Source organism: Moschus berezovskii, chromosome 17 (genome assembly GCF_049115385.1).
Source record: "Moschus berezovskii isolate FMDL1 chromosome 17, NW_MosBer_1.0, whole genome shotgun sequence".
NCBI classification, from domain to species: domain Eukaryota; kingdom Metazoa; phylum Chordata; class Mammalia; order Artiodactyla; family Moschidae; genus Moschus; species Moschus berezovskii.
The window spans coordinates 30,770,212-30,787,227 of NC_142476.1; the positions used below are offsets into that span (position 1 = coordinate 30,770,212).

The 17,016-nt window shown below is 53.4% G+C and overlaps 1 protein-coding gene across 1 annotated transcript in view; it reads right to left on the minus strand.

Annotated features, from left to right (window-relative positions):
• The window catches only part of QSOX1 (quiescin sulfhydryl oxidase 1), a 41,299-nt gene that overhangs the window by 14,606 nt on the left and 9,677 nt on the right, over positions 1-17,016 (minus strand). Inside the window, exons 3-7 of the mRNA XM_055419158.2 lie at positions 8,738-8,783; positions 8,102-8,204; positions 5,691-5,781; positions 2,894-3,039; positions 1,094-1,228 (exon numbers count right to left, since the gene is read on the minus strand). Coding sequence (XP_055275133.2) covers positions 1,094-1,228; positions 2,894-3,039; positions 5,691-5,781; positions 8,102-8,204; positions 8,738-8,783 — 521 coding nt within the window. The remainder of the gene's footprint in view (positions 1-1,093; positions 1,229-2,893; positions 3,040-5,690; positions 5,782-8,101; positions 8,205-8,737; positions 8,784-17,016) is intronic.

Genomic DNA, 17,016 nt, shown 5'->3' on the forward strand with positions numbered 1-17,016 from the left:
AGGTGGGCCTGTGGCCACCTGCGCTTTACCCTCCTGCCCAAGTCCCCTCTCTCTGCTCCCTTTCTGAGTCCTGGAGTCTCAGTTTCCTTCTCCGTTCCTGTGTTCTGCCTCAAGGAGTGGCCCCCGACTAAAGGAGTTAATGGACAGAAGTACCAGCCGAGCCCAGCACACATGGCTAGAAGTGCCAGCCATCACAGCAATCCGAATGATCAGAAGAATTACAATTTGAATAATTCCAGTAATCACTCTCACTTGCTCTTTCCTTCTCACCTGATTTACTAAAAACCTCTCCATTAGCACTTTCCATCCTTAGAGTCCCTCATGCTGGAATGCAAAATTCTTCCTGGAATCTGATGACCCAACTCCCTGTTCTCTTGTGCAGCCCCCTGCTGGAGACCACCCTTCGGACTCAGCTCTGAGACTCCTGCTCAGCCATTTCCAAGTGGTACCCTCCTGGGGGCCAGAGAAAGAGTCCATGGCCCTGTCTCCCTACCCAAGGCAGAAATTCTACTCCCAGGGCAGGGCTGAAGAGGCTGAGAGAGAAGAACAGTTTCCTCGTGTTTATAGCTGTGCACAAAGATACTGACTACCCTTAAGAAAAGTAGTGAGCTCCTTGACCTCAGAGGCATTCAAGTGAGGTCAGGTGCCTTCCTAGAAGGGATGCTGTGAAGGGACTGTAATCTCTGGGCAGGGACCACACCTGCCCTGCATAATTGGTATTCCTGGTGCCTAGCACATAGCAGGTACTCAAAAATCTGTGTTGGAGAAATAATTGCTTGGGTGGGAAGTTGTTTTGGAGGCTGCAGATCATCCTCCCAAGCTGATTCTACTTGGTCTTGAATAGAGTTAAGCTTAAGGAATGTGGGCATCAGAAAGTATGCATTCCATTGTGAAGAACGCAGTCATCAGATGTTGCTGCCCCAACAGGAAGACTCTCCAGTGCATGGCCAGCAGCCCAGGTCCCCCTAAGGCTAAGGCCAGCCCTCTGGAGTCAGGCTTGTGACAAGGAAGAGCATGTGGAAGGAAGGGGTGGGCCGGGGGGCTGTGATCCAAGGAGAGGGTGGGGAGGGGAAGGAATGAGGCGAGCCCTTACCGATCTGCAACTTTCCACACGGTGGGAGCTACTGCGCTGGTGGTGGCTGGCGCAGCTGTGGTCTGGACAGCCCCCCTGGTGCTCCCAGAAAACTTACGCAGGTAAGTGGTGTAGAAAGATCTGGATTCTGTAAGCCTGTGAGAGAAGGGAATCACCAGAGAGAGGTAGTGAGCTCAGAGGAGTGAAACCCCAGAGCTAACTCATGACAAGAGAGAAGGCTGGTGGCTCCCCTGACGAAAACGTTTATCAAGAAATATTTGAACTTGGTTTGATCTTATCCTCAGTGAGGTCAAAAGCGAGGCACCCCCACTTCACATTAACCTTTCTATTCACTGGCCATGCTGTGCTAAGTCTGCTTAACACCAGTCTGAAATCAAAATCCCACCTGGGAAAGAGGCTGGGCCTGTGAATTCCTCGACCTGCCCCAGAGAGGTGAGGGGGGCAGGGGACAGGGCACTTTCAGGAACAGGTGGGTCTTCTGGGGAGAGTATGACTTCTGGCCACAGACTGGACGGTGGGTATGATGATCCTCCCCAGAGACCAAAGATACACAATGGCGTGTGTGGCCTCAAGGAGGTCCACAAGCTGGCTCCAAGGTACCAGAGGTGACATCACGCCCCAAGGAGGTCAACGGAAGTTTGATACCTGACTTTGAAAAAAAATCACAGCCACAACCCCCGAAAACCACTAAAATTCTCAAGTCTCTTCCAATCCTTTTGATTTCCCTCTCTCTTCTCATAAAGAGGAGTCCTCAGGAGTGGGCAACACCTCCTGGTCAGGGCCACTGCAGGGAAGGACGTGAAGCCCAGCGGTATGATGAGACACCCCGGGGGAGCCGGCATCAAGAAACATTGCTTTCCATTCCACTGTCCCAGCCCGATGTTGATCAATGAGCAGATGGCTCGAAGCAGCATCGTCACAAACCATTTTCCCCTTCACCAACTCCAAGAGAGGAAACAATGCCTTCGCTCCCACCAGGACTGGCACGTCCTGTCCCTCCCTGTCCCCGCCACCGTCCTGCCTCCTCCCCAGCCGCGCTCCTGCCAAGCCCTGGCACCGTGCTGCCGGGTGACCGGGAGGACCAGGGGCCACACTGCCCGGCCCCAGAGCGGGATGGCACTGATGGTCCCGAGAAGCGGCTTACTGGACGTCTCGGGCCGGCCTCGGTCTCCCTGGCCCTCGGGCTCCTGCCTTCAGGGCCGGGCGGACATCAATCATCTGCCCAGGGAGGGCACCGAGGCACCATCTGGCACCATTTAATGGGCCATTTAGCAGCGGGAGCCTGACAGAGGGGCTGCGGCTGGCCTGATTGTTTTCTCTTGGCATTTTGGAACTGGCTATTGTCTGGCTCCTAATGAACTTTTCTGCAATTAAAAAACCAAAGGGAGGGAGGGTCAGGCATAGCTGAGTGCTTGCCAGGCCCGCAGCCTGCCAAGGAGTCTGTCTGAGAAGAGAGAAGGGTGAGGAATAGGGCCAGGGCTGCGGTGGGGTTGGTGCAGAAGCACTGGCGCTGGCTGGGTGCTAAGTGTGCCAGAGACCTGGGCCTGGACTGCTGAGCTGGGGTACGGAGGTGTGTGTGCAGCATCCTGGGCCCTGACTTCAGGCTGTAGATCCCCCCACCCTGCCGTAGGCAGACATCTGCTCCTCCTGCAGAGGGTGCTCCCTGCTTGCCCAGGGACTCCTCAGGAAACTTGCAAGACAAAGAACTCATCAGCCCCTGTGAAAGGCTGGTGGCCTCTCCAGGCAGGAAGAAAGGAGAAACAGGGGGACGGATGGGGGAGAAGGTGGAGAGACACTCACGCGGGGACCCGGGAGAAGGAGCCGTTCCGAGACAGCAGATAGCAAGACGGGAAGTTGGTAACACCAAACTTGTTCACCACGTCATGCTCTGTGTTCAGGACCCTGCGCACTGCTATGCCCTGGCGCTGCGACAGGTCCAGTGTTACCTGCAGAGACAGGGGGACATTGGGGTGGGGCAGCCACTGGGCAGAGTGAGCCCTGGGCATGCACCTGGGTGACAGCTGTGCTCCAGCAGACTCTCAACCTTTCCAAGAGGAGGCTTTCATGATGAGTGACAGCCACCAACCACATCCAACCCACAGCAAGGCATGCAAACACTGCCTCCTTGGAACCGTGCAGGCCACACGTCTTGAATCTTTGAGGACAGTCCCGATTTAGTGTAATTTTCTTTGCAATGAATTGAAAAAGGCATAATAAAATGTGGTTTCATTTTTATATTCGTAAGACTTCTATCTATGTCCCAAATCAGAAAAGTACTTAGACACAATGATTTTATTTTTAGAAAGAGTTAAGAAGGAGAAGAACCCGCATGCCCATTCAGGAGATGTAAGAGACGTAGGTTAGATCCCTGGGTTGGAAAGATCTCCCGGAGGAGGAAATGGCAACCCACTCCAGTATTCATGCCTGGAGAATCCCATGGAGAAGCCTATGGTCCACAGGGTCACAGAGAGTTGGACATGACTGAATCAACTTATCATTAGCATTAAGAAGGAGAAATATAATATTAGGTAGTATTTATTACTGAGAATGTATTATGTTTTATATATAGATTGCTTCATTTAATCTTCAAAAATAACATTCACTATGAAATAGGAACAATTACAGGGAGACTAAGCCAGGTGGAACAGAATACCATGGCTGCTTGGGTTTAAATCCTGGCCCGATCAGCCTAAATCTCTCCCAGACTCCATTTCCTTACTTGCAAAATTGTAATAATACCCACCTCCAAGGGCTGTTAAGAAGACTGAATAGATTAATTTTACAAGAATGCTTCTAATAATGACTAGTAAATAGTATGTACATAAGTATCTTTTTAAAAAATCAAACTCCTATTGTACAGTAGAGGCAAAAGCTGAAGCTCAGCAGTGAAATCGCATGATCAGATCACACCGCTAACAAGTGCCTGAGCTGGGCTATAAATCCCAAGTCAACCTGCCTCCAGAGCCAGGGCTCTTGGCCAGTGTGTCCATCTGCCTCTCAAACCACCCATCCCTGAGCGCGTTTGCGTGAACATGGGACCCCTGCCCCTGGTTATTAGAGGGATTGAGGGAGTATAGTGGGGAGAGCTATTCCAATGAACAATCAATCATCTCCACAGGCATGACCCCAGGTGTGGAAGGGGACCCCAGAAGGGCCAGGCATCCTTCAGTAAAGCTCCCTGCTCCTCCCACCTCCATGCTTCCCGTCTCAAGGCTGAGAGGTCTGGAGACAGCTCAGAGGGCTCTACTGTGCTTGGTGAGTTTCAGGAGAAGAGCCACCAGAACAAACAGTGGTGTTTAATTTCATCCCCTCTCTCCTTATCTCCTAGCACTGCCTTGGAACATCTCCCAGGCACTGGCCTGTCCCACCTCAGGACCTGGAATAAGCCCAGGGGCCTGAGAAGTTCACGATGCAGCCACAGAACAGCGGGCTGCACACAGCAGGCTGGGATGGATCTTTATAAAGTGCATACCCTTTGCCAGTTACTCATCTGGGTTCTTCCCCTATGCTGTCTCACTTGCTGTTCCCAACCACTCTCTGACAAAAGGTAATTATCACCACTTCAAAGACAGGGAAATGAGATCAGAAAAGTTGACTAACACGATCACAACCATATCACATAAGTCAGGGGTCCCCACCCTCCAGTCTGCAGACTGGTGCCTCCTGTCAGATCAGCAGTTGCATTAGATTAGAAATAAAGTATACAACAAATGAAATGTGTTTGAATCATCCTGAAACCATCACCTCCCTTCAGTTTGTGGAAGAACTGTTTTCCACAAAACCAGTCCCTGGTTCCAAAAAGGTTGAGGACCACTGATCATAAATGTTGGAGTGGAGATTCCAACCAGCCTGATTTTGTTATCTGCTTCACCTGGGAAGGGACCCCATATCCTCAAGAGGGACTAGAGGCTCTCTGAGGTTCCCTCCCCCCAATTTCTTACTCTACTTCTTTGGGGGTGGGGTAGCATAGGAACAACATGAGCTCTGGAGGCAGACAGACCTGGTTTGAAGTCCTGCTGTATCAACTTGCTCAGTTCAGTTCAGTTCAGTTCATTTGCTGGCTGTGTGATTTTCGGCCTGTTATTTGACCATCTTTGCTAATTAGAAAAATTAGCAACTATGTGTGGCAGCAATCTAGCAACGCTTAATAAACAGCAGATGTTATCAATTTCATTTTCACGCCTACGTGTGTGCTCAGTCGTGTCCAACTCCTTGTGATCCCATGGACTGTAGCCCTCGAGGCTCCTCAGTTCATAGGATTTCTCAGGCAAAAATACTGGAGTGGGTTGCCACTTTCTCCTCCAGGAGATCTTTTGGACCCCGGGATCGAACTCTGGTCTCCTAAATCTCCAGCATTGGCAGGAGGATTCTTTATCAGTGAGCCATCTGGGAAGCCCTCCGTTTCCAAGAGGAAGATCAAAACAGACAAAAAGGCTTTAAACGGAAAGGTCCAGCTCCTACACTTCCCCGTTTCCGCCAGCAGGGGGAAGGCCAGTGTTGGGCTAAGAAGTGCACAGGATCAGCCCTGCTCTTGAACTCACTGGGCCCTCTCCCCCAGTGTCTGTTCAGGAGATGAGGAACCCTGCGGGCAGCTCACCTCTCTACCCAGGTAGGAGCCTTCCTTTTCAAAGATCAGGGCCAGGTACTCTTCATTGTTTCTTGCAAAGAATCCAGTAATCTCCTCCAGCCTGCAAGAGACACCGCTGGCAGTCACTCTTTCTATGGTGAGAATAAAGCAAAACTGCTGGTGACAGCCGTCTTGGCAGACACAGTACTGTGGAGACAGCCACACACATCTGTTGTTTTCACACAAGGCTTCGCGGAAGTTTCCATACCAGCCTGCCAGCAGGAGTAAACCAAACATTGATTCTCAAAAGATTCTCTCTCTGTTACCTAATCCTAAACTAATGGCTGGTTCATTTCACCAAGCTATTTGGGCTGTTTTTTCAGAGTCAGGAGTGAGTATGGGCAGTCTAGGGAGGAGACCTGGGGAGGCGAGCTTTGAGACCAGTTATTTCTATGCTCTGGCCCAAGGTACGGCCCAGACTTAGAACTGCAGCTTTTATTGGTCCCCTAAGAGACTGGTGTTTATTAGCTATCAGACACAAGTCTTAGTCTGTGCCAAGTCACTACCAACTGGGTGATTTGCTTTTTCCTCTCCTATAGAAGGCATAAAAGAGGAATTAAAAAATCAGAAAGTCCTGGGTGCAAGAGATCTTAGAAGCCATCTAATCTTAAGATTTTTAACCTCCTCATTTTAAAACAAGGAAACTAGGGTCCCAGGGCAAAGGTGGAAATTAATAAGTCAAATTTTATTACTCCCCTCAAAATCAAAGAATTAAGATATAAATTGTTTTAAAAATGCAGAATTTCAACAGAAAACAATTACATAATACAAAAATGATCTGTGTCCTCATTTCAATAAAAAAGTAGAACCTCATTAGACACGTAACAGGACACAATGGCCTCTACTTTTATCCCCAAACTGATGATCTGTTTCCATTCTCTGGATCCAGTGACACAACAGTTGGTTACCTCCAAACTGAAGGTGCAACTTGGGGCCAATGGATTCCAGCCCAGTGACGGTAAAAACGACATGCCAGAGAGGTGGGGGCCAGAGTGTACCCCAGTGGGTGGATGGATACTGACAGCCAATGAGGTGGTAGCAGGTGTCCCCCAGGCTGGCAGAAGAGCAGGCCCTGCAGGCTGCTGTCCACACAGCCCGCCCCCACCCCATTCATTCCCTCTCACACTTCTGGAGGAGGCAGCCCACCTTCCATCACCGTCTCTGCCTCCTCCCTAAAGCTCTTTAGAAGGATCTCTTTTAGAGAGGCTGGCAGGTTTACCCTGAGATCCCACTGGGCCGAAAAGGCACCATGAGGGAAGTATGGGTGTGAGAAAGAGAGACATAGAGACGCAGTCATTGAGAAATGCCAGGAGTGAGGAGCAGGGCACAGGCTGGCCTGGGCGGTTCCTGCAGAGATGGGGCCTGCTTATGGAACCCCCAAACCGCATCAAGACTATTCAGTCCAGGGTCTCCGGCAGGCTCTCTGGGAGGATGAAGAACTGGGAAAGAGGATAAAAGAGTCATTGTGACTTGGATTCAACAGCCACTGACACTTGGAAACACAATCTCTCAGCAGGGCCTCAGCTTTCAAGATACCAGCACACACTCTTAGGCTGCCCTAAGCCCCAGTGTCTGCCTCCCGAAGCCCTCTCAGCCCCTGGAAGCTTCACTGTGTCCCACAGCTGGGCACCTCCAGCAGTCCTGGCTGGCACTTGCATCTGTTCCTTTTTGGCCCCTCAGGTGGGCTGTCTCCTATCTGGAGTTCTCATCCAGAAGGGCAGGACCTCGTGTTTTCAATCTCCCTGTCTTCCTCATGGGGGAGTTAGGGCCAGACACTGTGCACCCTGTTATCCTGATTTCCTAGAACAGAGGCAATCCTGGGAGGCTGCCTGAATCCCAGCCACCGGATGCTCTGCAGCACGGGGGTGGGGTGGCGGGGTGGGGTGGGGGTGCACAGTCAGCTCCCCCTCCCCCAGGCACAGCCACGGCTCAGGAAAGGGGCACCTTCATCCGATACAGCTTTGTGCCTCTCAGTTCCCCATCCCATTTCCTCTAAACGGCAACTGGTCTCCCTTTTTCCTCCCCATGCCCACCCTCTCAGGGACCCTCCCTGTGTCAGACTGAGTGACATCCTGTCTCATTCCTCCAAGGTTCCTGAGCACAGGTTGCGAGACGCAGAGCAGGCGTGACCCGGAGAACCCCGGCCCATCCTTTCCTCCCCAGCTGGTGGCGTGGGCCCTCTCACCCCCGTCAGCCCCAGGAAGTCAGGGCTTCTCCAGCAAAGCCCTCTGCCAGCTGCTCCCAGCGGCTCCGGGCTCCAGCCCACTGCACAGGTGTCCACAGTATGGGCAACAGGAGGGCCCAAGCCTCTGCCTGGCCCTGCTGTCCCCTCCGCCCTCTCACTGCCAGGCCTGCCATCCTGCCACCCCGGCCCCAACTACCTGGCAGGCTCCAGCGGGGGACAGGCCGGGGGCCACGTGTCACTGTGGGACTCCAGGGCATCGATGAGCCTCTCCCGAAGCGTCTGCACATCAGCTCCGGCCACTGAAAATGACGATGGGAGAGGGGAGTGAGGAAGGGGGCGGGGGAGGAGGAGAAGGGTGCAAATCCCAGCTTCCCTCACGGAAGAAAGGGCCCAGCGCACGAGCGAGACGAAGCATGTGTCAGTCCTCCTCCACATGAGGCAGGTGGGGGTCATCCCCCGGCCCTAAGCACGGCAGAGGGACCCATCCCTCCCTCAGGGCAGGAGAGAGAGCCCCAAGAGCCCTCCACACGCTGTCTGACTGCCCCCTGGGTGCCCATCCCACTTTGACACAAGGGCTATTCTGGGAATACCTGACCCCGCTTCCCAGGGAGGGCCCAAATGGAAGGGCTTCTTCAACCTCATTTTCCCGGAGGTATCCTCCAGGCTGGCTGGGGAGGGCACATTCAGGAGGACACCCCTCTGGCTTTCACTGGGGCCCTCCTCCCCCTGCAGACCTTGCTGGGCTCTCTCTCCCCCTGCAGTAGAAGCCCGGGCGAAGGAGGGAGAGGAAGATGCGGACAGTGCCAACGGGACCCGGAGCCAGGACACCCACCTGAGAGCGTGGTTCCTGAGCCGGTCCTGGAGAAGGCCTTAAAGAACTGGAAGCAAACACACAGGCAGGAGTCAGTGGAGCTCTGAGTACCACAGCCACAGCAGCTGGGTATGCGTTGGAGGCCCAGTTGTTTACTAAAAGGGGCGGCTGTGGGGAAATGACTTAACTTTTGTTAGCCTCCGTTTCTTGGTCTGTAAAATGATAGGAGGAGGTGTCTGCTCTTGGAGAGGACCCAGGTTCCTCTCCCCAGTGTCCTGCGCCCAACCCCTGCCCCCATGACCCTGGAGCACCCGGGGAAGCTGTGGCTCAGACACTTGACTGGAGGCGGCCTGTTTCTACATAGCCCGGGGACCCAGAATGTAGGACTAGAAAATGATGGAAGCCCATCTGAAAAAATAAAGTGAAGTCACTTCACACCCCCACCCCCACCTTGGAAAATGTCAGCGGCCCTTGGAGGCCATCTATCCTGGCTCCTTGTCTTGGAAAAGGGGCAGGGAGGCTGGCCTCTCTGGCCCCCAAGGACTCTCGGCCTGGCTCGGCAGACACTCCAGAAGGGAGGTGTCTCCAGTTTGATCCTACTGAAGGGTAGGCTTGACCCCTGAGGAAACAAGCCTTGTTACACATGGGCTAAGCTAACTCCCTCCCCGTTCACATGACACCCAGGGTCAGCCTGTCACCCCCTTGGGAGAGAGGACAGAGGACGGCATCTCAGAACCCGGGCTCCCGTCTAAGTGTTAGAGAGCAGCCAGAATCCTGGCCTGGGCTTTCCTGGGCTCAGGAGGGAACGGAGTTCGGTCATCCTGACAGGTGGCTACTTAACTGCCTGAGAAAGAGCCTGCAGGCACGGGAGAGGTCTCTGCCTGAGGTCCCTAACCTCAGGACTACTTGTAGCCATCTTGGGCCTCTGTCTCCAAGAGCACAGCCGTTCGGCCTTATCCAAGCTGGTGGCTGAGTGCAGGCCCTCGGGTCTACCAGGCCTGGGTTCAAGGCCTGGTTCTGCTACGCTCTTGCTGTGCGACCCTGGGCAATCTGTTCACCTCTCTGAACCTTCTCATCTTTAAGATGAGGATGACACTGTCGACCTTGGAGAACTGTGACAATTCAATGACAACTAACGTGCTTAGCATGGTACCCGTACCCGGTACAGACAGCAAGAAATCAACACATGTTAACATCATCACCCCCTTTCTTTGTTCCTTTTAAATACTAGGAAACACCAAGCAGCTGGACCTGTCTGTTCTAGCCATTTGTAGGTAGAAAACTAAAATGTGGAGGCCACCTGCCCGCCTCTCCTCCGTGAACAACAAAGATGCGGAGAAGTCACCCACCCCTCCGCACCTGCAATCTGCTCCTGCTGACCTCACCTGGGCCCTGTTTTATCCTCTCTCTGCTGCTGCTGCTGCTGCTGCTGCTAAGTCACTTCAGTTGTGTCCGACTCTGCGTGACCCCATAGACGGAAGCCCACCAGGCTCCCCCGTCCCTGGGATTCTCCAGGCAAGAACACTGGAGTGGGTTGCCATTTCCTTCTCCAATGTGTGAAAGTGAAAAGTGAAAGTGAAGTTGCTCAGTCGTGTCCGACCCTTAGCGACCCCACGGACTGCAGCCTACCAGGCTCCTCCATCCATGGGATTTTCTAGGCAACAGTACTGGAGTGGCTTGCCATTGCCTTCTCCGATCCTCTCTCTACTTACAGCATTAATATAAACTTCTATTCTGGGTGAAAACCATTCACTGACACATGCCACTTGTATTCCTAATAGTGTTCTTTGTAGATACTGAATGTACTTCGAGTTAAGAAAACTATATGCCATCCTTATACCTGTAAAAATGAGCACACTCTTCCAGGCTTATGACATGAGATCAAGTAGAGAGGGCATATTATAGGCTGATTTTGTTTCTCAGAAACAAAAGACGCACCTACTGGGGGTTTGGTTTGCTCACAAATAATATCCCAGAGGTTGGCCTCTACAGCTGCAGTTACTCAGAGTGATGTGGTCCTTGTACAGACAGGACAGACTTCACCTTGATTCCATAGGCGTAAAAACATGACTGACGCCATGATGCCTTAAGCCGTGTGACTTTTCCATGGCGACAGTTGCTACTGTCCGTTACTGAACAGTAGTGTGGTGACTCTTCTTCAACCATCAGGTCTCCAAGATCTCAGCAGGGGCCTTATGAAAAGGGGGCTGGCATGACCTCCATCAAATGGGAGCCCCCTACACCCAAGCTGAGACTTCTGAAGGCCGCAGCCGTGGGCAATGGGAAGTCAGATAGGGGCCTGAGTTAGGGGCTTGCGGGAACTCCAAGAGCTCCCCTCACACAGCCATCCCTTCTGTCCCAGTCACCTTCCAGAACAATGTCACCACCAGAGTGCTATTTCCCACACCTCACACTCTAGAGGAACTTTTTCCTATCGATCATTCTCTCTTTCACTTTCCCCTAAGCCTACAAATAGACTCAAATTTATTTTTTAAAACAAGTTAAAAAAAAAAGAGAAGGAACAGGAAGGGATGAAGGATGGGAACAGAGGCCTCTCCAGTTGTGGCATCTCCCACTTTCTTGCACCGCCAAATTTCTCAAAACGGTGTGTTCTTCTTTCCCATGAAGCCGGCCGTGGCTCGGGCCCCCACGACTCAGCTGCGAGGGCTCCAGGAAAGTTCGGCTGAGCTTCTCTTTGGCCCTCCAGTGACCTTCCAGCCCTTCCTACTCTCTCCGCAGTATCTGACGCCGCCACTGCCTGCTTCTGCTCCCCTCAGCCAGGGTTTCTTAGGCCATGTCTTCCTGACACTCTGCTCCTCCACCTCAAGTCGTCACCCTCCCTTGGTTTGCCTGACACCACCCAGGCCTTCGTGGTCATCCTCATGGCCTTCCCCTCGCCCCCGTCTCAGCCTCGTCCTGGGCTCCTCCCCTGAGCCCGTGGCCCTTGCCCCCTCCTGCCCCAGTTTCTCCTCCCGCCACGCGTCAGACTGTGGCACTCTCCTGTTTAAAAAGCCCAGGGCTCAATCTCTGCTTCTGAACGAATGAGCGAATAAACGGGTGAACGGACAGGCACACCCATTATCTGTCTCCCTGGCTGATGTCACCTACTTTGTCCAAACACTTTGTGACCTGAGCCCCGTCTCAGATCCTCGCCTGTCTTAACTTCTCTTTCTTCCAGATGTCACGGCACCCCTCCCTCAATACACACACACTCTTGGAGACTGAGTCACCCCTCCCCCAGCCTGTTTCTCCACCCAGGTTCCTTATCTCACCCAGCTCCTCCCTGCCACCCAGCCCAGGACCTCCCTCTCCCCCAAGCCCTGTGTTCTGTGAATCTGACCTTTGTGATACCTCTTCTGCAGTCCTCGAGACCAGACGCCTTGTCTAAAGTAGGGCCTGCCACCTACTTCCGGGACCACTACAACTGTCTCTACCTGTGCCCCCGACTCATGCCCTAGAAACGGTAATATGCTCCATCTTTTCACTCTCCAGCCATCATCCTCACTGCCACTTTGCATGGATTTCTAAAGGACAATTCTGGTCTGATCACGTCACTCCTCCTAAAGAGCCCTTCCATCACACCCTACGGCCAAGGAATAAAGTCCGAACTCACAGCATTCGAGGCCTTCCGGAATCTGCCTCCACCCACACTTACCTCCCACTGCCCCCCATTTCTTTCTTACATTTCAGCTATGATGAACTTGAACCTGAACTTTCCACCCATCCGCCTCCCAACTGGAAGGGCAGGACGACAGCTTCTTCACCTCTGCAAGCCCCACAGTGCCTGGCACAGTGTCAAGGACATGGAAACACTCAAAGGACATTTGTTCAGTTGAACAGAGAACCTCTGCCCTTTGATCAGCTTGGAAGCTCATGTAAAAATCACATTAAAATCGAGTCAGGGCACATTTTCGTCCTCTTATTAATATGCATCCTTATAAAGTCAGCTGTTGGAGGCGTGTGCTGTACCCAAGGGAAACCACCACCTTCCTTGGAAACAGGCCATTAAGATGCCAGCAGTGAGTTTTCTTTCCTCCAGGAGCAGTCAGCACCCAGTTCCTTTCCTCTCAACACTTTGCCCAGGAGTTTCTGCCTTCCCCAACCATGGGGATCTCCCCAAAGGCAGGTGACCGGATGACCTTGGGCAGGTCTTTGCCAACCTATCCAGGAACAGTTGCCTTCCCAGGGGGCAAATAAGGCTAAGCAAGAAGTACACTTGCCAGTGGCAACCATCAGTGGCATTGAGCCCAAGCCTTTGAAACAAGTTTTAAGGAAAATGATCTCCAAATATCTTACAGTGAGCCTGTAAGATATGCACAAGCTTAACGGTTCCTACCCTGTGGACTGTCCATGGAGGAGATGCCTGGGAGAGCGTGAGTGACTGCCAAGAGCAAACCCATCTCCTTTTCCAGAGAGGCTGGAGACATCTTTCTGAGCCCTGTCTCCCCCTCTGTGACATCTCACCATCTAAGGAGAGACACAAAATAACAGCCCAGACTGCAACTCCTACTCCAGCCTTGAATTCCAGGAGGGCCATCCCTGGGTTCCCTCCTTCCGGGGGCCCTGCCTCAGGGCCCACATGAGCCTCTGCTCCAGCCAGATCAGCCTTCTCGACTCACCACGTGGGTCTGCCCACAGCCTCTGCCCTCACATCCTCCCCTGCCCACGCTCCTCCTCCTTCCCAGCTGAACCCCATCTGTCCTCCACACCCTGCGGAAGTCCCCCTCTGCTGGGTGCTCCTCCCACAAGAAGGCCTCTCTGACGTGGGAGGGAGAGTTCAGTGAGCCCAAACTCCCCCTGCGTTCATCACGGACACGTCGCTCCCTGCCTGGCAACTAGTTGGGCGCTCCAGTGCCCTGTGGACAGCACTCTCCTGTCTGGCCGGCCTCGCTTATCTTTCTGGCTGTGGCTTACAGGTCCGGCCTCTCTGCAATGCTGAGCATGGGGCTATATCTGCAGAAAACACTCACTCCACAGCTGCTGACAGATGGACTGTCTCAAATGCAGCATCACGGAGGGGCTACCACGAGCCCATGGGCAACTGGAAGGAAGACCACTAAGATTCATGGAACTCTGGTGAACACCGCAGTGCCTTGGCACGCTTACATGTAAGACCTCAATTCACACATGGCAATGATCTATTAGGGAGATATTACCATCCCATTTTTCAGAAGAGGAAACTGAGGCCGGCGGCTAGGGCATTGTTAAGCAACTTTCCGAGTCGCAGTAAGCAGTAAGCAGGGGAGCCAAGATTTGAACTTGTGTCAATGATCTCCTCAGAATCTTGAAAAGGGAAGACTTCTGTCTGCTCCCATGCAAGGCTGCTGCTTCCTGTAATCTTGATCCCAGCCGGGCCCTTGGCTGCACTGTTCCATTACCCACTGAGGGGCACTCCTGTGACTCATGGCAAAGCCTCCCTGACCCCGGGTTCCAGCCTCTAGGTCCCCAAGCACAAGCCAGAACCTGCTTCCAGCTATCCTCTCCTTCCCTCACCTCTGCTCTCTTCCAGCTGGGCACAAGCTCCCGTCTGATGGGGCCCTGACGAGCTGGTCCACCCTGCAGGGCCAGCTGTTCACTAAACAGGATGGGCTGGTGGAAGCTGTTTGTTCAGGGTGACAAGGGGCAGGAGGCAGAGGAAAGGGACAATGACACATGGCACTGGGGGTGGCCAGACTCCTGTGTGGGCCTATCCCCTTTACACCAGCAACACTCTCTCTTCAGCCTGTTCATCTTCTTAGAGCTTTCAGCCTTCATGGGTGGGGGCGAGGACAGGTTCCAGTCCCCAGGGGACCAGGGCTGTCTCTCTGGCCGGCTGACAGCCAGGGCCACCTCTGGGCTCTGCACTGCTTTCCAGGGAGTACAGCCATGCTGCTCACAGTCACACTGGGCTCTGAGTAGCCCAGAAATTCTGTAGATTTGGAATCTGAGTAGTGTTTCCCAAACACTAGAAGCAATCTAGCGGTAAGCTATAAAATCAACTTAAGGAATCACAGCCAGTATTTCTTTTTTTAATAAACAGAATAGAAAATATCAGTGTGTACTGCACTAAGAACATTGTTTTATGAAACAACTGATTTTAGGAATAACAGATCCAAACCGACTTCTGGATCTCCTTGTAAATATTGCTGGCCATGGTACGAAGATTTGAAAGCCATTGCTTAGGGCCTTAGAGCTGAGATGCACCAGTAGCTAGAACTACACGCCCTGGCCCAGAGCCCTGAGGACAGGGCACCGAGTGCCTCTCCCTGCCGGACCTGGACTGCAGGCTGCCTGGGAGAGGCTGAGAGGTCACCACACTGGTCTCTGGAGTTCTGAAGAAATGAACAGGTGACTCCCAGCCCAGCCCCGCCTGGCCAGGCCTGGCACTGCCCGTGTGGAGGCAGGGAGAGGTCAGGAAGCCCAGCTCAGGGGCCCTCCCAGCACCCCTCCCACAGCCAGCTGGGCGGCTGGGGAGATGATGAATCACTTGAGGCACCTGGGCTGCGTGTGCTGCGTGACTCGGGTAGGCGCCGAGAAGCTCTGGATCTCCTCGAGTAGCTGGGCCGCCTCCTTCACACCCACTGAGCCCCAGACTCTCCCAGACAGAAACAGAATGTCCCAGGGGCCAGGACCCACAGAACCCCCGAGAAGGTCCCGACCTGGCCATAGGCCCATCACCAACCCTCTTCCTGGGGGTTGGGAGCTGGCTGGACCCCTGTACAGAACCCTCAGTGGGACGAAAACTCTGGCCTGTGAACAGGGACTCCTGCCGTCACTCTAACTCTTTCCCTCAGCTTCCCACGAGGGGTTGCTTGTCCTGACTCATCAGAAAGAACAGAAGGCTCCATGGTGCCCCTGGACAATAATTTTGAATATTTCAAGTTACATATCTTGGGGCTGGGGATAGGGCAGCAGCCCCATCATGGGAGATGGGTAAAAGAGATGGTTGACAGAAAATGTCTCTGCTGCCACCTCTAAATGATAATGGCAGCAGCTGCTGGCTCAAGACACCTCCCAGGCCAGTGGAATGGGGGCTTAGGGCCCTCACCCTAAGTGGTAAACAGGAGTGAGGGAGGGAGCTCTCTTGGGCCATGGAAACCCTGAACCCAGCAGGAGGTCACTGGCCATGAGAACAGGGCCGTCTCATGGACTCAGAGCTGGAAATGGCTAGAGGAGAATGTGGACTCAGAACTGGACGTGGCTGGAGGAGCCCAGGGTCTTATTTTCTAGAGGAATTCTCTGGGTGTCCTCAGGCTCAGATATGGTTCACAGTTCCACCTGGCAACTGAAGCCCCTGAACTCAGGGATCTCTTGTTTTGGGGACAATGCTTGGCTTTTCAGTCTTCAAAGGCATTTCCTGCTTAATCCTAGTGGAAGCAGAGGAAACTGCTTTTCTAGATGCCATTCTGGTGTGGGGTGGGGGGCGCAGGCTAATTATCTATGGCTGGAGAGAGAGACGAGGATGTGGATTCTTTAATTTGGAGGAGAACTAATTGGATTACAGCCGGACCTGAGCCCTGAGGAGGGCACACAGCCTTGCTGCTCTGGGCTTCCCAGGGCCTCCAACGTGAGAGCCTTGGAAGGCGTCCAGATGCTAACTAAGTGGTTGATGCCCTGCGGGGGGCAAGGTCTCATCAGAGCACTCATGCCGCCTGCAGCCAGAGCCGGGTGACAGGCTGTCATGTGTCGAGTGTGATGACTCCTGTGATGGAGTCGTCAGCCTATCCCTGCAGCCTGAGCCTAAGGCTCTCCAGACAGGTCACTTCCGAGCCACTCAGGTTCAAGGCACTGGCCTGAGGAGGATGAGGCCTGCCAGTTTCTCCGGGGTCCTTTTTGGGGAGACCATGAGGTCCCCTGAGTCTGATCCTGCCCCTAGTTGTGTCAGAGCCTAAACCCTGGTTTTACATGGTTGAGATCAGCCCTCTAAGACTGGGAGGGCGGGGGGAGGAGTTGATTGGAAAGAAGCTTCCGGGAGCTCTCACCAACCTAGGGGATGATCACTTTTTACAGCAAGATTCTGTGGATCCCAATGCGACAACACACAGCCCCTTCTCCCTTTTTATACAGGGGAGAAGGTCACACACCAAGTGAGCCTCTTTCTTTTCTGCCTCCCAGTTCACATGCCTTTCTGCCTCTAGAGAAGGTGTCTCATCAAAGCACAGGACTCCAGGGTCTGGGATCTAAGCAGGTCAGGCCCAGAAGCCTAGGAGGACCCCCACGGAGCTCAGCTGGGCAGATGCCAGGGAAGCACGGGGCAGCTGGCAAAGTGCTCCAATGACACTGCCACCCCAAGGCCCACATTGCCCCCTCCCGGTCACACA